The sequence below is a fragment of the Colossoma macropomum genome, unplaced genomic scaffold (assembly GCF_904425465.1).
Source record: "Colossoma macropomum unplaced genomic scaffold, Colossoma_macropomum, whole genome shotgun sequence".
NCBI lineage: Eukaryota > Metazoa > Chordata > Actinopteri > Characiformes > Serrasalmidae > Colossoma > Colossoma macropomum.
In genome coordinates this window covers 12,980,105-13,003,096 of record NW_023494785.1, presented here as the reverse complement: position 1 = coordinate 13,003,096, position 22,992 = coordinate 12,980,105, and the positions used below count along the sequence as shown (strand labels likewise).

General features: G+C 39.0%; 1 protein-coding gene across 1 annotated transcript in view; it reads left to right on the top strand.

Moving 5' to 3' along the window:
- Window positions 1-22,992, top strand: part of tgfbr1b (transforming growth factor, beta receptor 1 b) — a 59,395-nt gene that overhangs the window by 28,451 nt on the left and 7,952 nt on the right. The window contains exons 2-8 of the mRNA XM_036582867.1: window positions 1,567-1,812; window positions 5,915-6,151; window positions 12,020-12,250; window positions 13,100-13,267; window positions 16,357-16,513; window positions 20,626-20,750; window positions 21,146-21,276. Coding sequence (XP_036438760.1) covers window positions 1,567-1,812; window positions 5,915-6,151; window positions 12,020-12,250; window positions 13,100-13,267; window positions 16,357-16,513; window positions 20,626-20,750; window positions 21,146-21,276 — 1,295 coding nt within the window. The remainder of the gene's footprint in view (window positions 1-1,566; window positions 1,813-5,914; window positions 6,152-12,019; window positions 12,251-13,099; window positions 13,268-16,356; window positions 16,514-20,625; window positions 20,751-21,145; window positions 21,277-22,992) is intronic.

The following is a 22,992-nucleotide window of genomic DNA, read 5'->3' as shown; positions in this document are numbered from 1 at the left end:
GGACAAAGCATTTCATCTGTATGAAAATTATTGTGTGTTTGAAGTTGAGATTGTTATTTTTTTCACACTGTCTGTAAAAAAATGACATCAGACTGCAGTACGAGGTGACCTAGACAAAGTCCTACTGTGGTTACCATGTTTGATTGAGGATCCTGGCCCTTTTGGTCCTGTAATGTTGCTCTTGCAGAACGGCTGTCGTGTAGGTTGTTGGGAAAGGGTATGGACTGGTGCTGTGGCACAACCAAACTCAGGGAGCTGAAACACTAATGGCATGTTCAATTTGCATGAAATGGCAGTTTGCCTCTGAATGGGAATTATAATCACTGGCTAAATAAAATAATGCAAAATTAGAAAAGATACATTATGTCCATTGTTCACGATGTGCTGTTTGTGGAAGTCAGTTGTAATTTGTAAGAAATTAGACTGGCTCATTAAACTGCGTTTCGAAAGCTTGCCTGAAAAGATGCCTCCAATATTTGTCTGTTGCTGAAATATTGTTTTTAAATGGGAATTTGGCTGCTTTTTCAGAATTTTTGCATAATACAGTTAACAATATGTAAACAAAGCCATTCAGAGTGGTTTAATGCAAGAGGAATTTACAGAATCAGAATTGTTCTCAGTGGAGGTAGTAGGAGCCAGATGTCTGAAGCATGTAAAGCCTATAAGGACCTATCTACCCTTTGCATTTACTTGTATTTTTGGTGTTTTGACCACTTAAAGAAACAGGTGTAAACACCCCCAGGATGCCTCCTGATTAAATTGCTATCAGATCACTCAAACGACATTCGGAGGTGGTCAGAGACAGATCTTGACTACATTTAACACAAGTGTAAACAGAACGCGCTCTCGTTTTCCATATCTAACTATGTGAGTATCTGCCGAGCGCTGGGCAGCAGGTGAGAGAATAAACAAAACGAAAAATGGATGTTAACGCGAGGCTGAAGTTAACCCCAAACCAAGTGCCTTCAAACACTCCAGGCTGATGATGTTTACCCTTTTCCCCATTACTCGCATCGTAACAGGGAAAAGAGTAAACAAAAATATGTTTGAGCGTGTGTTGATGTGCTGCTTACATGGGAAAAGTACAGGAGGATTTCATTTGGGGACGCATTTTGGTGAAAGGTGTGAAGGGAATCTGGCCAAAGTATATGCAGATATGGTCTGGATACAATGCACATGTTAATGCAGGGTGTAAAGAGGCTCTAAAAGCTCCTTCACGGAAAGCTACTACACAAAATAGGATATGAATATGTTGCCAGACACTGAGACATTGCTTTATGATAGTTTTGATGGAGTCTTTTTGCCTAAAATGTACTTTTTGTAGGACACATGTAGGTTCGCTGGTCAGTTTAGATAGAGAATAAAATGGCTGTATTATGAGTATGTGTATATATCCCATTGCAACTCCTATCACCTCTAGTTTTCAGACCACTGAATGACTTTTTATATCGCAAGGATGAAATTATGTAGACTGTAAAAAAAAATCAGTGCAATTCCTCAATGACAGCATGACAGTAAAATGACATTTTTTGTTAACTCACTTCCTTTTCATCTGCTCTCTTCCAGCCTTACAATGTTACTGTCAGCGCTGCCCCAACTCCACGTGCACCACGGACGGCCTGTGCTACGTGTCCGTCACCAAATCTGCGAGTGTGACCTCGCAGCAGAGCTTTTGTATCAGTGAGACGGAGCTGATCCCGCGTGATCGCCCCTTTGTGTGCGCACCCTCCACCAAGGATGATACTGGCATCTACCCCATGTGCTGCAGCAATGACTGGTGCAACAAGAACCCTGACCCTAGCATATTCCCAGGTGAGAGTGCACAGAGAATGTGTCAGAGGCGCACTTTGAGCTGTAATACCTTTACACTTGCACGTTCTTCATGTCATAATTGTGGAGGATACTTTTCAAAATGTGTTTTGAATACATTTCTTTGTTAGTTTGCAGTAAAGTAATATACTAAATAGAAAGCTATTTAGATTTAGCTATTTAGATGTGTTATTCGCCTTTATAAGCAACGTAGTTGGTTTCCTGGTACGTTAAATCTGCAACGAGAGACTGTCAAACACTAAAAAGTTGCGAGGCTGATGTCGCTTCTCTTTTGAATTTTCCCATTCCACCTTAAATGGTGCCGCATTTGCATTCGGCGCCTCAGTTAGAATTTAAGGTGGAACTGGAAAATTCAGCAAGAAGCTGGAGAATAAAAAGCGACTTCAGCCTCGTACAACAGTCGAACGTTGAGAGACATTTTACAAGAAACTGATCAACTTTTGAGGAAAAGTTTTGTGGCGGAAATGGGAGGAAAGCGGCTATAGCTAAAGCTTAAAGCAGAGCAAAGTAAATCTGCGCTCTCGTTTGTATTTTTTAACCTATACTCATCAACACATACTGAGACATACTGGACATTAAATGTTGTGGCTCCCAAGGTGGTTTGATTTTTGTTGAAAGGACAAAATGGCTCTTCTTATCATTTGTGTTGTGACTCCTGATCTAACCTGGCTTTAATGCAGAGGGAGCCAGTCGGATTTCTCGCTCATCCAGTGGTGTTTTTGTTATGTGCCACCACAGACTGTCCGGGCGCTGCACTTCCACACTTCCAAGTTCCACCCTTTGCGTTCCGTCAACATTACGTTAGAAATTAAATATTTAGAAAATCGATTTTTGACGTTTGTGAATCGATTCAGAATCGTCCACGTCCGCATCGCGATGCATCTAAGAATCGTTTTTTTCCCACACCCCTAATAATAACTTATATCAGTCTTAAAGGCACAATAACAAAAACAGTCTGTTTAATTGTAAGGGATGAAGAGAGGTTGGAAAATGGTCATGTAAACATGAATTAGGTCAAAAACATACAAACATTATAAGTGGACCTTAGGCAGATAAGTGAAATGTAGGATAAGGGCCCTTTAACTAACTTTTTAATAAGAAAACTGTTGCATCATTATTCAAATCCTGCTTACCATTTACTCAGTATATACTCAGACTGTTAGTAAACATTTTTATATGAACAAAATCCTCCCAGGTATTTTTCAAAAGCGATCAAAGGAAGGCAGCAAGTCTCCTGGCTATTATGACAGGCGCTATATTTAGGACTTTTCTTGTGGTGGGAGGCATTAACACATGATTTTTCATTTTTCAAATTGACCTCCATAAGAAGTCTATAAAAAACTTTTTCTGTGGTCAGAAAAAGGCAGAGGGACGCTAACGTGGATATCATGGCCACAACTTTTTATGTGAATTTCTTTGCTTCAGCTCGAACAAATCTAATGGTTTAAACTTTGACATCATTGACAGAGGCTACATTGGTTTGAAACATCATTGACAGGATGTTCTGCAAAGAATACACTAAGGGCAGGTTTTGTAGACATAGATAAAGCTGCACCTTGGTGAACTGAAACTTCAATGCTGTTTGCTTAAAAATCCTATTTACTATAGGCTAACCCCTAATCTGGGTCTGGGAAACAGGGATACCTGCTTATCCAATGTTTTCTTCTGAAATCAAGGGTATTAATAGGGGGTTTGCCCCCTTTTTCTGCAGGAAAACTCCTCTAGGAAGGTGTTAGACTAGGTGTTGGAACACTGCTGTGAGGATTTGATTGCATTCGGCCACAAGTGCATTAGTGAGGTCAGGTACTGATGTTGGATGATCAGTTCTGGATCACAAACGTTGCTCCAATTTATCCCAATGATATTGGATGGAGCTACATCACTCCAGAAAACACAGGTCCACTGCTCCACAGCCCACACCTGGGGGGATTTCTACCCCTCTAGCTGACACTTGGCATTCAGCATGGTGATCTTAGGCTCATGTGTGGCTGCTTCAGAGCGTCCCATTCTATTGGCAGTGCTTGTCTGTGGAGAATATACAAGCTGTGTGTGTGTAACTGAACACCAGTGTCAGCAGTGTCACTAATTGAATGGTTGTCTGGATACTTTTGACATTGGAAGTAGAATCAGTCAGTCTCTACACTGATTCGGCTTTATTTGAAAAATGTACAACATTTTTTCTCGATTGAATAAGTTTGAACTGATGGGTTGGTATGCTGTTCTGGCTCCTACATCTGTAGCCTATTTCAAAGACTGCTATGTGCAATAGAAACAGCTGATAAAGACAGACATTTGCTTCAAACATACAATGTTGATTGAACTCGCTGCCCACAACCAGAATGTGCGCACACACACACATACACACACACACACCCACCCTATCTCTAACGAACTCACCCACCCAACATCCACCCTCTGCACTCTGTGCAAACACACTGTGAATTTCTGCAGGAACTCTGTTATTAAGTTATTACCTGGATCACATGGTGGAAAGAAGTTTTGCGTTCTTGGTTTTGCTTTTAAATCGCCGCACTATCAGTCTCCCCTGTAGCCTTGCAGCGTTAAAACTCCAGCAACATCTCCTCCTCAATCACAACAAACAGCAACAAGCAATTACAGCAGACCCTCAGAGCATGGTGAATGGCCTCAGGAAGCTCTAAAGAAGGAAGTGGTAATTTCTTTCATTGTCCTGTTTACCTGCTGTTGTGCTGCAGTCACGGCAGCATTAGTTCCAGTAATTCGGAGGGATTTGTTTATCGTGGAGATGTTAGAAGTTTAAGGACACCTCTGCTACAAGCTCAGACGTCTGTGTAGGAAGACAAAAAAATCAGTTGGCTTTTGCACGGGTCACATTTTTGTCATATTTGCCTTTTCTGTTGCTGCCACTGTTGCTCAAGAAAGTACCTCCAACCATTCAAGATGACTTGCAGCACATGTCACTGTTCCTGAGAGCCTGCCGCCTTGGAGTCTAGACAGCCAGCTCATTGTTTCATAAATAAACACATTGCTGTGCTAATTGTGCATAAGGCAGCGTAAGAGGAAGAGTCACAAGAGAAGACAGCCATGTGTGACTCATCTGTGTCCTGAAAGCCAGACATGGACTAAACCTTCTACAGAACTATGAACTCAAAGAGAAAATGTTTTTGTCATTCAACCTAAAGCATATTTTCCAGATGGTAACAAGCCTTTTAACTAGTCTTATTCAAGTCAATGAATTCTTTGACTGAAGCAAAATTAAGTTTTAGTTCAGATGAATTAAAGGAACGTTTTTCATCAATTCAGATCTCTCAGACATTCAGGAGAAGAAGAAGTGCAGAGAAATTAAACATAAGTGAAAGGATGGGAGCTGGCTTAACGTACTTAGTTTAAAGTGAAAATATGCAGCTAAAAATGTACTGCAGTGAAAGCTCAAAAATATCTGCAATACTGTGCAAAAGTTTCAGGCATGTTTTAAACTTACATTTTAAAAAAGCTATTTATCTGGGCAGGACTTGTTTATTTGATTTGCATAGTACTGTACACTTAAACTATACTCAGGTATATAAAAGTAAAAAAAATGATGTTTTAACAGATAAGTAGGTTTTCTCTCTTTGGTGGTTCAGTGGATAGTGGGTGGTACTGGTCATGGCACAAAGACAAATTAGCTGTGGGCAGTTTTTATTTTACGCTGATATGAATTTAGTTTGGATTAATAAATGCAGTATATTCAAATGCATTGGGGGAAAAAAACCTTCTGGTTCTGATTTGTAACAAGTACTTTGAAGGTCTAAATGAAAATGTAGAAAGTAAAAATGTGTTTTTCAGTAAAACCCAAATCTCCCAAAAGAGAGATTTGTAAAGTAACAAGTAACAATTACTGAAGTATTTTCCATCCTCGCAAACAATTCTTATCAACCTTTGTCCTTTTCCATTATTGATAGAGAAGGTCTTGGGGATTTTGCACATTCTTACTCTTTTGACTATTTACATATTCGCTGTTATTTACTTATTTTAGTAAATATTCTCTGTAAAGCATCATCAATCAGTTCCAGTGTTGTGAGCAAACCTCTGTCTCTCTCTCTCCCTCCCTCTCTCACTCTCTCAGTGCCACCAGTGAAGACTCCCTCTCTGGGGCCTGTGGCTCTGGCAGCCGTCATCGCTGGACCCGTTTGTGTGCTCTGCTTTGTGCTGGTCACTGTCTTCTACATCTGCCACAGTCGCTCGGTCATCCACCACCGTGTGCCTAATGAAGAGGACCCCTCCATGGACCACCCCTTCATTACTGTGGGAACCACACTCAAAGACCTCATCTATGACATGACCACGTCTGGATCAGGCTCTGGTAGGTTTCACAAGAGCATTTACTCCAGGGACTGGGATTTTAACCGGTTTTTCAATTCAAATGCCCGCATATTCAAACAAACAATATTCGAATATCCAAATGAGAAAGTAGTGTATATTGTTATAAAATAAAGACTAAAACACAGACCCTTTAATATTTATTGATGTCATGCAGCTGAAACAACGGTAATTTAGTAGATTTAGCGATTTATCTTTGTGTTTTAACTGTATGTGATTTAACATAGAATTTACAGGTTGATAACTTGATGTTGCAAAGTTTACACTGCAACGATTTGTGATCTTTTGGTTAAATGTATTTCAATACAGTTCCACGTAGATGTTGCTCTTGTGCATAATGTAAAACAGTAAGTGTGCTCAGCATTTTCTTTGGACTACATTGCACACTTAGTTAAGATGACAAGATATTCATTTTATTAAGTAGGCAAATACAAAGATGAGTTTGTATGTCTGTATTTTCAAATCACCACACCCATCCCTAGTGTAGTCGAGCAATTTTAGTTTCGTGCTCTGGTGCCTTTTGTAGTGTCTCTTTCCGCCCGAGACATAGGCGTAACGTCTCAGAGGCTACAGGTTCTCTGGCTTTTTGTTTAGTGCTTATGCCCTGCTGTAATTACACGCTGAGATGCATGAATACCTACCTTGCTTTTCTGCCTCGCCTCTCTGTCTCTGTATGTCTGCCTGCCTTGCTGCATATCTCTGTCTCAGTGAGTGTTTTATTTTAATTAATATTTAGCAGGTCTACATGGTGGTTTTCTTCCCACAAAATACAGATTTTGTTTGAAAAATTAAAGGCTCAGAACATTTCTACTTTTTAGCTGATGTTATGTTTATGTGTGTGTATGTGTGTAAATTAGGTATAGGAATGAAAAATCAAACGTTTGATTAGTCAAGAAGGACATGGATGGAAGGAATATTGTGGAGCTGACGTTGATAAAATTTTTGTTAAGATTATTTGTAAATGGTTTTTAATAGTCACTGCCTGATTTTATGTAATATAAAATAATCAAAATACTCACTCTGTGGGTTAAAATTGTAGCAAATTGTGATTGGAGCAAAATGGCACCACAGCATCCATTGCTATTCAGTGATGATCAGTGTAGAATAGACTTGGTTTGCAAGAGAATGGGTGAGAGAGGTTTCATGCCTGGTTGTTATTCAGTTACTAATTACTATGCTAGCCTTAAATAATTTTTATGTATTTTCATGACATTTGCTGTTAGTGGCCTTCGTTAGGTGCATTCAACTATTTAAATGCCAGTCAAATTACTTAGTACTTATACTGTCTCTTTTTTCAATTTCCAGCCATTATGTACAATTTATATACTATATGTAAGTATAATATCAAATCTATCGGTATTTAGCTTTTGGCCGCTCTACTCCCACTTCAGCTCTTTTATCCTTATATTATATTATCATATAACCAAGGAGTTACAGCTGTGGCCTCCTAACTAAAGCTATTCCCGAAGGTGTCATTTATATTATAATCCCCTTCAAAGAGACACTAACATTCACAAAAGCAACTACCAAAACATGTCTCAGCTGCCCTGCAGATTTCTTTCTCATGTACTTCCAAAATGACTAAAAGAGATATTTCTGGGGAGATTAGTTATAAGATAATCCACTTGCATGAGGAAGGAGAAGGTCTGGACGTCTGAAATGCTCAAGGTTTTATGTTTTTAAGGTATATATAAAGTATAGAAGCTGCCGAAGCACTGAAAGATTCTGTGAACCGTTTCTAAAACCATCGGTCAAGCATGGTGGAAGATCAGTGCAAGTTTAGGGATGTATAACAACTGGAGTTGGTGAATTGTTTTTGATTGTTATGTACAAACAGATTTTAATACATCATGCAATTCTACAAGAAGATAATGACCCCAAGCAAGAAGATCAAGGTGTACTTAACAAACAAATAAGCTGCTGGTGTTCTGAGAACATTAGAATGACCACGCCAGAGTCCAGACGTTAACATCATTGAATGTGTTTGAGATTACCTAAATTGTAAGAAGCAGAAAATGCAACCAACTTCTCGAACTGAACTTTAGAGGTGTGGAAAAATATCCCTGCATGCTTCTTTATAAAAACTGAAAGTAAATCTCTTGAAAAGGGAAGAAGCTGTAATAAAAGTAAAGGGTGGACACATTAATACTGAAAATTTTTATATTAAAGTTAGTTGATGAGGCTTATGGGTAATTTTTGGTTAAATATATATTTTCTGCTTTTTTGAAGAAAAATGTACTGACTGGCTGTTTGGACTGAAAATTAAATGAATAAAATGACAGTCTTGTGCACTGTACTGTATGTCCTCTATTGATGCCGTCTCCTCCGCGAGCAGAATTACAGGGTATCATAAACACACCACCACTTTAACCTTTCTCCGTCAGGCCTCATCAGAGTGAGAAATAGCACAACAAACAATTAATCTTTCTAAACAAACCATTACCCTACACTGTGCTCTCATTCACTGCTGCATGCGTGTGATTTATCCAGGGACATCTCCTTTCACTCCATTTGATGGTCTTGTGTATTTGCTCTTTGTGTGTGTTTGTCTGCTTATTCTAACTCTTGAGGCAGCACACTCTATTTTGGGGTACTGTAACAGAGTTAATTCAGATAATTTTAACTTCTTTTGCTGCTTAAACAAGTCTGAAGAAGCCCTCCAGTGCTGTCAGCGCATTTTTTCACAGCCTCTGTTATCATGTACTTTCAATTTCTCCACAGGACACGATTAATTTCTTAGGTGCATTGGCTCTGGGGCCAGGCCTGCAGTGCCATGAATATTTCTTTATCTGTCTGTCTATTCGAGACAATTTCATATGAGCTCAGTCATGCTGGTCATTATGCTGTGCTGCTGGCCACTGAGGCTGTCCTTGCTCCGTGCTGCTCTCCTTTTTGCCACAGTCATAGTTACATGTCCGACAGGGCAAAACCTCAGGACGATTGACAACACACTCCATTTGCCACCTCATTTTCCCCCATTCTTCCATTTTTCAATTCAACATGCCTTTTCATCCTGTTCTTTCCACCCAGACACCTCACGTCTTCTTCAGTGTCATTCATTCGCTGCACCCACACTGTCGTGATCACAGGACTCATAGGAAGGTTGAAAAGAATGAAAAAGAGATGCTGTTCTTAGTGCTTCCTGAGAAATGCCCTCGACAGAAGCGTCCTCAGTTGAATTCGAACTGCAGAAAGTTGGACTCACGTTGGAACGTGGGGGTGCTCGTTCTTTGTGTGTGTGAGAATCTCACGAAGTTGTCAGGATAGCTAAAAATACATTTGCTTGTAGCTCCAAATAGAAAAATAACCCTTGGAAGGCAATTATTAGTCATAAAATGTTGATGTTCTTTAGAAGTGTGTCAGTGCCACATTTCTAAAAGCTAAAAGCAGCATTAAATAAATGAGTAATTAAGTAAACTTTTTTTACACACACACAAACACACACACACACACATATATATATATATATATATATATATATATATATATATATATATATATATGATTTCACCTATAAAAATATTTTACTCATACTTTTAGAACAACTAGTGTTGAGTGTAATTACTGCTCAACCATAAAACAACTTGTCACAAAAAATTATGTAATTAATTATGTAATTATGCAAGCTTCAATAGGTGTTGATGCAGGGGCGTACACAAGTACTTGAATATTCAGGTAACCGTTAGGTCCAGAAACTGTGAAAAGATATTTTTCTGACAAACTAACATATGGGAACGTTGTTCACGAAGGAGAAAAGACCTTGTATAGAAGACGAGTCCTCATCAGCATCCATCTGTAGTGATAGCTAATTAGCTTACCTGAGGAGGCAGCCTCCGTTACGTGTCCGACATGTAAACCTACTGATTTCAGCTATTTTAAATAATAAAAAATATTTTCAAAATGATTCTTCTGCACGTTGCAAAATTTTATGCCACTCTTTTTTCAAGCCTCTTAACACCAGCACTAACATGCACAGTTTTTTTGTTTAAATCACTGTCAGTGATCAAAACTATGGATCCAGGTGCATCTTATCAGAGTAAAGTGCTCAGGAAGAGGGAAGGGGCTTATGTTACACGTGCACCCACGCTGAAATGACTGGACTTCTTATAAATTCGTTATGCAGTTTTTGGGGCTTATTTTGTTAGAGGTCAGTGCAGCAAGCTTCGAAATAGATCTGTTTGAGAAAGAATCTGTATAGCATATATTTATATAAATCATTTTTAACATTTTTAATGTACAAAATATCAAAAATTGAATTGAATCTTGACCTCAGAATTGAAAATCATATCAAACCTGAAATATGTGTGTTGTTACACTCCGACTGCGAATGCCTGTAAACTGTGTGCATGGTGCAAAAATTACCATATTAACAGTAACGTATGAACACAAGGCACATGTTCAGGCACTGCTGATTTTTGCTGTGTTGAAAAATGTATAGAATCGAATCACATTTTGAATTTTGTATATCGTAACACGTCTACAGTTGATGGGAAAAAAGTCTTAAGGCTTAACCCCTATCTTGGGTCACTGTTTGATGATCTAAGAGGTAAAGTATTCGTAAAATTCTAGCTTTTCTGTTGTTGCATTCATACACACAGTCAGTTACATACTCGTGTACTCAGTGGCTCTGCCTGTTCTAACATCCAGCCATTAATTCTATGACCAAATCAAAAGCAATAAGCAGATACTAACTGTATGCATGTTAGCTTTTGGCTGACCAGTGGCTGCTGGCCGAGCATTGATTGGATTGTGCTGACCTTGTCTGCTCAATCTATGCTGTTCCATTCTGCAGCATGCTCTATTTGTCTCCTAATGGACTGCCTTTCTATTTCTGCCGCCATGCCAGTGGCACTCAAAAGACTGTATGCTGAGCATTAAATCACCAGCCTGGCTGAACTCATCTAGCCATGGAACTTTTTACCTCTTCCTCAAAGGTGATGATGATGGTTTTTTTTCTTCTGTTACTTCTTCTCTTTATTATTAGTGAAATTACATACACTCCACCTTCGGTCAGGGACCTGCTCATCATTAACGCAGGATACTGTTGTAAATTAATAACATAGTGCAGTCATTTCAGGATCTCAGCTTTAGATTAGCTCAGAACAAATTAGCGTCACATTATCACCTCCTAGTCACACTGATGTGCTGTGGATAAGCTCAGAGCGTTCTAGGTTCATTGTGCTTTGTTTTGATAGCCTAGATTTTAACTGAGTGCCTGGTTTCTTGGACCCTTGCCTTTCATTCAGCAGCAGCGAATGAGCCTGCCATTTCTGCTACACATGGTCAATGGAACTGATACAATCACCCTTTCTTTCGATTCTTTTCTTGGAGCGAGGGTTCTTATTGTAGTTTTGATCTTTGGATTTCAGTAACTAAAGAGAGGAATACCAACCCTTATACAGAAGTACTCTGAATTCTATTTGCCGTCTTCACCTCTTAACCCTTGGAAATGGCGTTATTACTGTCATTTTAGGTTGGAATTTAGATACAATTATGTAGTAATTACAGAGTAATGTAATGTATTACATTTCCATCCACATCAAAAGATTAAAGTTTGTACTTGTTTCAGTGCCAAACAAAGGCAAAATTATCTGTCTGTCTATCTATCTATCTATCTATCTATCTATCTATCTATCTGTCTGTCTATCTATCTATCTATCTATCTATCTGTCTGTCTGTGTATCTATCTATCTATCTATATATGTAGAAATATGTAAAGGTGATGCAGGCGCACTTTTCATCAAATTCAAACCATAATAAAATATCTCTACTACTTACAAACACAAATACTGAATGTTTAAAATTGTTTTTGACAAATTTCTCTCTTTCTTGTCTTCTCTCTCTCTTTCAGGTCTTCCTTTGCTGGTGCAGAGGACCATCGCCAGGACCATCATCCTGCAGGAGAGCATAGGCAAGGGTCGCTTTGGAGAGGTGTGGCGGGGCAAGTGGAGAGGAGAGGAGGTAGCAGTGAAGATCTTCTCCTCTCGTGAGGAGCGTTCCTGGTTCCGCGAGGCCGAGATCTATCAGACCGTCATGCTCCGACACGAGAACATCCTGGGATTCATCGCCGCCGACAACAAAGGTGAGCTCAGTGGTGCAGGCACCCCCAGCTGAGGCTGTACAGAGTTGAGAGAGCCTTCGATTTTGTCAGAGTGACTAAAACCCAAAGGTCTTTTGATAATGATGGTGTTTTGGCAAAAGCAAAGATGACCTTTGATGGTAACCATGCTTGTGGTGCTGCTTTGAAAAGCGACAAAACACATCTGCAAGGCCTTGATCTGAAAGGCTCTGTAATGCTGCAGTGCTGACAGAATTTGTGGAAACTCTGAAACAAGTAGCTTCTTTTGCGTGATTGCCTTGAATCACACAAATCTATGCTGTGTTTAGCTGTGCTGCCACTTTATCCTACTTATTCCCCAAGCTCCAGCTGTAGAACACTGGTAATAGTTCTTGTTTAGCTTCTGACAGGTTTAATTGAGCAAGAAGAGGTATTTTAAAGTTTTTCTGGCTCCCGCAACTCAGTCCAGAGTTTGCATATTAGTTTTACCTGGAAAGTTTATCGACCTTGGGTCTAGTACTTCTGCGTGATGGGGCTGAAGGGGCTTGGAACAGAACGGCATTGCAGAAAACAAAGAGCAGTGTTTACAGAGATACTTGCCAGTTATCGTATTTGTGATTTGTTTGAAAGTTTGTATGGGGATATTGGGAAGAATGAACGTGTGCTTGTGGGGTAGAGAAGAAGTGTGTTTATGTAAGGCGAGGGCAGTGCTAGGAGTCAGCCCAGCTGCTCTGAGATCAGACTAGCCATCTGGAGTTCCATGGCTGTGAGCAGGGGTGTTATTTACTCTGTCCATTAATCTCTCTCTCTCTCTCTCTCTCTCTCTCTCTCTCTCTCTCTCTGTCTCCCCACTGTCCCCCCCCTCTTTCTTAGATAATGGAACTTGGACGCAGCTGTGGCTGGTGTCAGACTACCACGAGCATGGTTCCCTGTTCGATTACCTGAACAGGTACACTGTGACGGTGGAGGGCATGATCAAGCTGTCTCTGTCCACCGCCAGTGGCCTGGCCCACCTGCACATGGAGATCGTAGGAACACAAGGTAAGAGGTCAACACCTGCCTGCTGAATTACCCTCACAGTTGAAGCTGGTGCAATTGCTGCCAGCAGAACAGCAAAAAAGGAATGGAAGAATGGTTTTAGCGAGAACACAGCAAGCCAAAACATGACATACCATCCGTTTGCTCAGAATTTCCTGTCAGTGTTGAAATTGATCCTGTACTGAGCAGATTACAGCATACTTATTCTGTTAAACTGAGCATGAATGAACATCAGACTCACTTTACCAACAAACTGGTATCATATCATATATAATCTGGTGAAGTTTTAGTGTGAACCCCAAATCAGCAGTATGGAAATACACATAAAATTGTTGCTTTGTATTTTTATTTTATTTATTTCTTTTCTAATTCTGTTGTGTTTCACACCATCTTTTTCAGCAAATAACAGTATAATATTTAAGACTTTTTTATGAAACGTTTTTATCAATTCGATGTAGACTGAAATATTAAAATGGTTAGATTTTTGAGTGATTTTGGCATAATAACGTGGTAGTTAAGATGTCTACGGTGATAAGTTCATGGTAAGTCTTTGTAGCCCTAAATACATCAGAGGTATATGGTTAAATATGAAATACTTATCCAGTGTGTGTCAATTAAAAATAATTACCAATATTTCTTAAAATAGAGATTATTGGAATAGAGGTATTGGAATTAACTATAAGAGCACATTATATGAGGTATACAGGAGTATTAAAAAATACCGGATCAGTGCTCTGTATCAGCCGATGTCCTGAGTTCAGATATTGGAATCTGTATCGGGGGAAGAAAAAGTCAGATCGCTGCATCCCTAACTATGAGAACAATTATCTTTTTTATTCGGTATTTTGCATATTTTCCAGCACCACATCCAATTAAGCAGGGCCGTGTAATGCTTTCTTGAACTTTCTTGAGCATCAGGATTCAAACTTTCAACAGCAAGGTAAAATATTCAAGAGTGGGAGCCATTAAATCTCTTTTTAAAGAAACATTTTAGTTAATGAAGTAGTGATGATACCCACAGTATGTTCATAAAATATGCTCATTGAGCTGTTTGCGGATATTATTAAAGAGCGGACACGTGGAACCGAAATTTCCTCACCTTTAATAGAACAGGAAAGACTAAAGGCTGCTTTTTGGCTCCTGACTCTTTCACTAGCGGTCTCAGTCTGATCCCAGTAGTACGCTGTCGGTGTGTGAATGCTTAACAGATGTTAATTAAGCTGTGCTCCTCAGCTGAGCTGCTGGTTCATCTTCAGCCAGACAGCACGGTTTCTCTGTGACTGATACCACGGTGATCATTACAATTAACAGACCCTGCGTCTTCTGCATCATTTTACCGAGGGGAGGTATTAAGAAACAGATGTGAGACATGTTTGAATTGTAATGGACTATTTTCCAAGACAAAACAGTTCCTCCGTGACAGAGAGATTGGACAGGAACATTTGCTGCTTTTTGTTTACAAGCGCATCATTCATGTATCAATGGTGGAACTAGTTGCTTTTTTGTATGTCTTCCTTATTACAGCCGGTAAATTGAGACCTAATGCTCCATAACACTGTGCTGTTATAGAACAATCTGCCTTTTTAAGACCACTTTTAAAAATATTCAACAAAACAGATGAAAACTTCTACAAATAGCTATTCCTTCTGTCACAAAAATATCTCATTGCTTCTGAACATCCTTCTTCATTTCCTTATGTGAATAGGTAATTTGTATGGGTATGTAGGCTAGGCCAAGAAGCATTAGAACAGTTTTAGATGAAGATCATTGCCATGCTGTTCCTGTTGGAGTGTATTGCCCGTTTTCCTGGTGTGACTGCAGACTGTCCTATTCACACACACTATGTGCTGGACCAGGAGTGCTGCCGAGTCTGCCAGCAATAATGAAACCGTTTATTTAGCTCATACCAACACTACAAATGACTCGTCAGGGTGTCTGCTTCTCCGCATGTTTGTGCGTGGATGTGATGTGAAGCATGTGTCTCTGCCTGCGCAAGGGAAAGTGTTGTAAATTTCCCAGTAGCTGCACTGCAGCACTAAAGTCAGCTCGGCCCTATTGGTGCTCTGCCATATTGGTGCTCTGCCTCTGCTCTTCAAGGCCTTCCGGTTAGTTTTCTCCTGCCTGGAGGCCTTTGACATTACTATTTCATACATTAAATTGTCAAGCTTTTGCTCCTACTTGTTGATGGAACTTTCCTACCTCCTTTTTCACAGCTATAGTGAACTCTCAGTTTGGCCTAGGCATCATAAGTCTTAGGCATGTGGGAAAATGATATACAAAGCTATCTGGGCATTAAGGATTTATTTGTTAAAAAATAAAACTACAGTAAAAAGACTAACATTAAAATTAATACAAACATACAATACATTGTGATTTTATTGGTGTGAACGTATTAGCTTAACCATTTCCAAAGCTCTCCTGGTTACCATCCAGCACCTGCTTCAGCTGATCAGTCCTTCATTAAAGTCAATCAAGTGCTGCAAATCCATGCAGTCAAGACAAGCAACAAAGGCTTGAACTTTGAACAACTGTAACTTCAGTGCACTAGTTGGCAGTGTATGCCTTTTACTCAGTAGACTGGTGGGAAGAGGAGGTCTAGCCATTCACTCACAAGTGCACAAATCAGCAAGACTATTTTCACTGTTGAAATTATGCAGAGTTGAACTGTAGTGAGGAAAAAATGTGACAATGAGGAAATTATGGCAAGAAAACAAACTAATCAACTCTCTTTTTATCTTTTATTCCTATTATTTGGCTGTTAAAACTGTTTTTAAAGGTGTTGCATATTACATGTGAAAGCCAAGTGAAATGCAAAGCCTCAAATTTAAAATTTTAATTTACATTTTTTTGTTTATTCTTATGTTCTATGTAGATATGAGATCATTTTTGTTTGCCACAATGGAGAAAGCCTTTTGTGTTCTTGAGGGTTCACAGTTCTTACTTAACTTAAAATTGGGCATTACAAAATGCAAAAATAATTATCGGCGTTTATCAATAATAAATTAAATGGTATAATGTATCACTGTAAGAGTTTTAGCTATACAGCCAGCCATGCTGTTAATCTAATATCACATCCCTCTGTTTAATTTCAGGCAAACCGGCTATCGCTCACAGGGATCTGAAATCCAAGAACATCTTGGTAAAGAAGAATGGCACCTGCTGTATCGCAGACCTCGGCTTGGCTGTGCGCCATGACTCAGCCACAGACACTATTGATATTGCCCCCAACCACCGAGTAGGCACCAAAAGGTAATACGAGTGTTTTTACTGTCTTCTGACACTATTATTGATATCCTTCATTTCCTTTGCGATGGCTCTGGTTTTCAGTTGCAATTGTCAGCAGTTGGCTTATGTGGTGACCAAAGCCTGCGCTGAAAAAAGTACTGCATTGAATTTACTTGATTCAAATGTGTATATCATTTCCACATAAATGAAATGTACTACATCAGTTAAATTTTGTCTTCAGTTACTTCAGCTTTTGGCAATAATTGTGTTGATGTATTTATGTTGAGGTAATGTATACATTTAGATTAAGTGTTTCAGTGCAGGAATCCCTTAGTTTTAACTATTAAAATGCCACTATGGCTATCAGTTATTAAAGGCAGGAGTCAAAGTTGCTGTAACATTTACTTTTTTGGCCACTAAAAATGCAGAGCATTTGACCTGAGTGACTTGACCTGACTTTTTTTGCATTTGTTTTCTTTTAACAAAACACCAGACTAGTTGAATTTTCATATGTTCACAATTATCGACCATCAATAACAAAACAACTACAAGTGGATGTGGGGGGCACGTAGCAAAAGGCATCAGCTGACTGATTTTTTGTACTGAAGCATATTCTTGTTCATTGTAAATACTGTGTGTATAATTTAAGCATTTTTCTATTCTGGCCATAAATTCTTATTTTTATATTTGTCTACCCCTGGTTGGCAGTTTTCTTCACAGTAGTTTCTAATGGTTAAAGTAGCTCAGTAGTAGGGTGTCCACCTTCGGTCCTGGAGGACCTTAGTCCAGCATAGATTGGTGATTTCCTGACACACCTGATTCAGCTTAGCAGTTCTCTGTTTCATAGCATTAGTAGGTGTGTTTGAGCAGAGAAATCACTGAAGTGTGTTGGACTCCAGGGCTAGAATTGGCCACCTCTGGTGTATCTAATATGGCTCACCCACACCTCTTGCCTCTCTATAAAGCCATTCTAGCTCTCAGTAGTTTTCAATTGCTTTCAAAGCAGTTGTTAGTGAATGAGATATAGTGTAGCTAGTGCTTCAGGCAGACGTACGTCTGATTCAGGCAGGAGGGAAGGAGGTACAGCAGCCAGCGTGTGAGTCACCACATGGAAACCCACAGCTCATACAAATACACCTTCTCTCCACTGCAGCGGCAATAGCAAACGCACACACACATACACATACATCTGACTGTTCTCTGATGTGTGGAGCTGGAGCTGTAATTATTGTTCGTGCTTTTAGTGAAGAACTTTTCCAGCATGGTCTTGTCACTGAAGTTTGAAGAACCACAGATGAACCTTGTATTCAGTGTATGCTTTTAATCTGCTAATGTTTGGATTCATTTAGAAAATCCTTGCACTGATGATCATGTGGGAGGTGGTGATTAAAATAACTTTATTCTATAACAAACTTTAGCCAGCAGGTCTCAGTATCTCTGAGCATGTTGGCTTTAAAGTCCCTTGGGCCGGTGGACTGTGCCACGTGTCTTGAATGGCACCCCTGACCCTGGCACACTCCAGGCCTTTCATCATCTCTCCTGTTTTGTCTTTAAGACCTGACTCTGAAATAACAGAGCAGTGTGAGACCCCTAGTGACCCCTGAGAGGAGCCAAAGGATCTGCCTGGTTATTAAATCTGCACCTTCACTGAGTGGTCACTGCATGCCCAAATCACAGGGCACTCACAGCTGCTTTGGGAAAAAAGCCATTGTAAACAAGAGATAAAAAAAGCATTAATGCATCTTATATCAGTGTGAAGGCAAATGAAAGAATAAAAGACTCTTCAAATCATGTTATGATGAGTGAAATTTTGGGAAATTTGCATTTGGAGTTGGTGAATTTGTTTTGATTGTAGGCATCATGAATGCAAACAAATTTGAATACATCATTCCATACCCTGTGGAAATGTTTGGTAGGGGAAAAATACATTCCGTAGGTAGATAATAAATATAATAAAATGCACAGAAATGTTAGCCAACAGCATTTTTGGTGGAAGATGGCACTTTGTTTTTGGTCGGTAGACAAAATAGGCCAAAAATTCTGGCTAGAAAAAGCAAAAGATTTAATAGGCCTATAGTGGAATTTTGGAATCTAATACTTAACAAATAATCTGAATGATAATGAAAATGAGAATTTGTGATTGAAAATGCTGTTTGTCTTCTTCGCTCTCCTGTGCTAGTCAGCATAGACACATTTAAACAGTTTGAGCAGCAGCAGATCAACAGTGAAGCACTCAGATCCGACCAACTGCAGCTTATGCAATACAGTCTTTAACTTCATGCTTTTTAACATTTAGCTGATGAATGAAGATATTTAATGAAAATCACGTAAAGTATTATAAAGTATTTTATTTTAATAATTTTACAAATTTTAATATTTATTGTTAATTAATGAAAGCTGTTCTCTAGTTCTCTGTCAGTTCTGTTTCCCAACATGGCGTTTATTCCTTTTGAAACATCATCTGCATTATTATTTTAATTTAAAGGAATAAAAAAACAAACGAAAGTTGTTTGCATCCTAAACTTTGGTCAAGAATTTCTCATTCGTGCATCACTGATAAGCAAACTGTTGAGAAGATCAAGACAAATAAGCTGCTAATGTTTATAGAACAATTGACAGGCCAAGTCAGAGACCAAACCTTAATGTGTTTAATTAATTTAATGTGTTTGAGATTATTTGGATCCTGAGAATCAGAAAATGCATCCAGCTTCTGAGACTGAACTTTGGAGGTGTGTAAAAATATTTCTTAATAAAAACTGAAAGTACGTCTCCTTAGAAGAACAGAAACAGTAATGAAGGCAAAGGCTGAACACACTAAATGCTGAAAAAAAAGAAATTATATTTTGTTTTTGTTGTTGAGGCTTCTCTGTAATTTACTCTTAAATAAATGATTTGTCTTTTTTGCCTGATGCTGAAAAATCGATAATTTGTACGTAATGGCCATCTGGACTTGGAAATAAAAGGGTGGTTTCTGTTTTTAACGCAAAGCTGTAGGCAGCGGGTTGGAATTTGCACTGACTAAATTAGGAGAAAATGGGGTAAAATCTGAAACGTAAAAAGCATATCCTTTTTCTTTTATTGTCTGTGTTCCACTATTTTGTAAAACGTTTCTCAGGTCATATTTGTGTATCCAGTATTCAGTGTATTTTAAAAACAAATTCAGAATCATACCAAAATAACGTACGGTTGATAATCTAACCAAATAGTGATTAGAATTTCAGCATGGATTGAATTGTTTACTAAAGAACTGGAATCAGATAAATTGAGTCAGGGAGTTATATTCCTAATAAACATGCTTTATTCAGTTAGAACTAACACTGGATCACACGCTTTACTATGTTAAGAGGGAGCAGACAGCAGTTATATTAAATGGTGTGAAATGTGGGGCAATTCTCAGTTCATATCGAGATACTTGGAGTGATTAGTCTGTGAGAGGGCCCAGAGAAGTCTGGCAGTGCCCCGTCAATTCCTTGCTGGGCCGAGGAATCATGGGATAGCCCGTCACTGTCTGGGCTTGGGGCCCACGCTCCGCCTTGCCAGGCCCTGGAGTCTGTCCGGATTAATCAGACTCAAGGCAGTGACTTCACCCTCTTCTGAATTACGGGGGGAGATTAGCCGAGCTAACACCCTTCCTTCCTGTGAAAGACTACAGAGAAATGCCAGTCGAGCCTAGCTGTTATCTCTTATCCTTATGCCCCCCACCCACCCCTGCTGCCACAGGAATAAAACAGTCATATTCTGCAAGATTTGTTTCTGAAGTGCTTCATCTTTCTGTCTTACTGACTGTGGAACAGAGGTTGTTTTGTTTACAGGCATTTGCAGAAAGCATACTGTTTTACTACATTGTTTTTAATTAGATTCAGAACTCATTATTTTTAATGATAGAAAGTGCACAGGGAACGCACAATCTGTACCATCAACTTTCCAGTTTTTTAAGCAGCAGTACAGCTAAATGAGTTTCCACAATTATTTTTGAATTTTGAAATGAGTTTAAGGTGACCCAAGAGGCACATTTTTATTTTTAAATCCGACTCTTTCTGCAAAGTTTTCTGTAATTACATAAGAGGTGTTTCAACCTGTTCAGCTACATTTGTGTGTTCTGTTTCAATTAAATTCTCACAACTGTCTCCCAACAGGTATATGGCTCCAGAGGTACTTGACGATTCAATAAATATGAAACATTTTGAGTCATTCAAGAGAGCAGATATCTACGCAATGGGCTTGGTCTTCTGGGAAATTGCAAGCAGATGCTCTATTGGAGGTAATTTGGCTAAAATCAGTCAATTTTAATTTCACCGCATTAGTTTGGTAGTACGTTAGGGAGATAATGTTCCTTCTGTGCATCCTTGATGTAACCTTATAAATACAGATTAAATAGCCTGTTACATAGTAAGTTTTAAACTAAAGTTGTTAGTAGGGCTTTGACACAGTGAGCTGACAAATGATTAACAGCATACTTCATTTATCTCTTGTTTTACATAACTATTATCTATTTTAAAGCATTGTGTCTCGTATTGTGTTAAATATGTGTTAATAGTAACACAAAATGTTGTGTTAACTGCACAGGTGTTGTTTTGTACACATCTGTTTTGAGAGCGTACTCTGTGAACGGCCTCTGTTGGACATGTTTTGGCATAACACACGTGTTTTCCTCAGGCATTCATGAAGACTACCAGCTGCCGTATTACGACCTGGTGCAGTCAGATCCATCAGTGGAGGAAATGAGGAAGGTGGTTTGTGAGCAGAAGTTACGACCCAACATTCCCAACAGGTGGCAGAGCTGTGAGGTACATGTTTTCACTCCTTCTTTAGTACAGCTGCAGCAATAAGTTGATATCAGTTGTTAAAAAAATGGATTGTTGTATATTGATTTTTTCATCAACGCATTGTTTAATGCACACTATAATTCTCTTTAATGTTCATATGATACTCACAACCTTTCTGACAGATTGCAGTACACCTCAGGTAGCAATCTGGGGTGATACAGCTTTCATTTTTAAAGGCTTAACAACCACAAAACAGATGAAAACTCAAATATATAGTAAATACCCCTATATAGATGGATAAAAAACACAGAAATAGAAAAAGAACAGCAATAACAGCTGAAAAAATATGCAAAGATAAATATTCTTTAAACATGTAAATTTCTTGACAGAGAGAGCAATAGAGTGTGTCAAAAATAGGAGCTGCTTGCTTGCATAAATGGTGGAGTAATTTAATGTGGTGTTGAATTGCTTTGTCAGGTTTTTGAATTGTAGCCCTCAAGCTGCACTGGAATGATGTTGCAGGCAACTCACAACATGCAGCTAGTTACACGAAAGTTTCATCATGTGAGGCCAGTCTTAGACAACTCCTTCACATTCTTTCTCCTGAGGATGCACTGGCATTTTGTTCTCCATTAGCATCCAAACGAGCTTTGGGTCTAATGGGGAATAAAGAATATTGAATACCTTTTTAGACAATCGCCTCTATGATGCTCTATGGTTAACCAAGGAGTTCTAAAGCCTGTATGTCTTGTTTTGGCTATATTGTCTTCTGAATATCACTGTCATTTGAATTATGAGATATTTAACTAGGCAAGAATATTGCTGCACACGTGCTACATGCAAGGTGAAACTGTACGTTGACATCATAGGACTCGCTACCTTAGTGTTAGCTTGCTTGTAGTATGTAGTGTGAGTTCTGATGTAAATAAACAGGAAACTGTGATTGTTCTGTGTATTAGCTTAACTATTTCCAAAGGAGGCCCAGTATTTAGTTACCATCCAGTACCTAGTTAATCTAATCAATCCTTTATTAAATTAAATCAGAGGGGCTACTGGTGGAATTTGACAAATGCATACAGTGACTGAAGTGCAGCGAGAAGTCGGAAACCAAGCCTGTGTTTGTCTGTATTCTTCTAAGCAAAATATTAATAGCTTTTTTTTAAAGCAAAAGATTATATTTTACAGTATTTTAGTATTGTTCAGTATGTTTAGTTGTGTTTATCATAATGTTATATAATGTTTGTATTTGATTAAATTTTTGTACTTAATTTATGTTTTATGTATTAAACAAATTTCTTAGCTGCCTAAGACTTTTACACAGTACTGTATGTAGTAAGAGTAGCATTTTGGCAACTCGTTGACTTTATAATCCAGAAGATACAGTGACATCCGGGGTAAAAATGTGCATAGAACAAAATGCATCAGCTCTGAGGCTGCATAAGAACCTCAGAGATGTATCTGCGCTGCAGGATATGGTGCATGGTCTCTCACTGTAATCACAGCATCATAGCTTCTGGTGCTGCCCCTCCCCTGAGACGGCGCATTGTTGAATCTCCGATCTCCAATTCAGATCCAATTGAAATTCCCACATGTGTGTTCTGGCTGTTATTGGAGATGCTGCTCTTCTGTTTGAGCCAAACCGCATTCCCCAGGGGAGTACCATGAGAGAAAGTGCGCTGCGTTTTCAGCTCTCTCAGGTTTCCTTCCTCTGCCATCTCCCATCCATCAAGCTAGCAG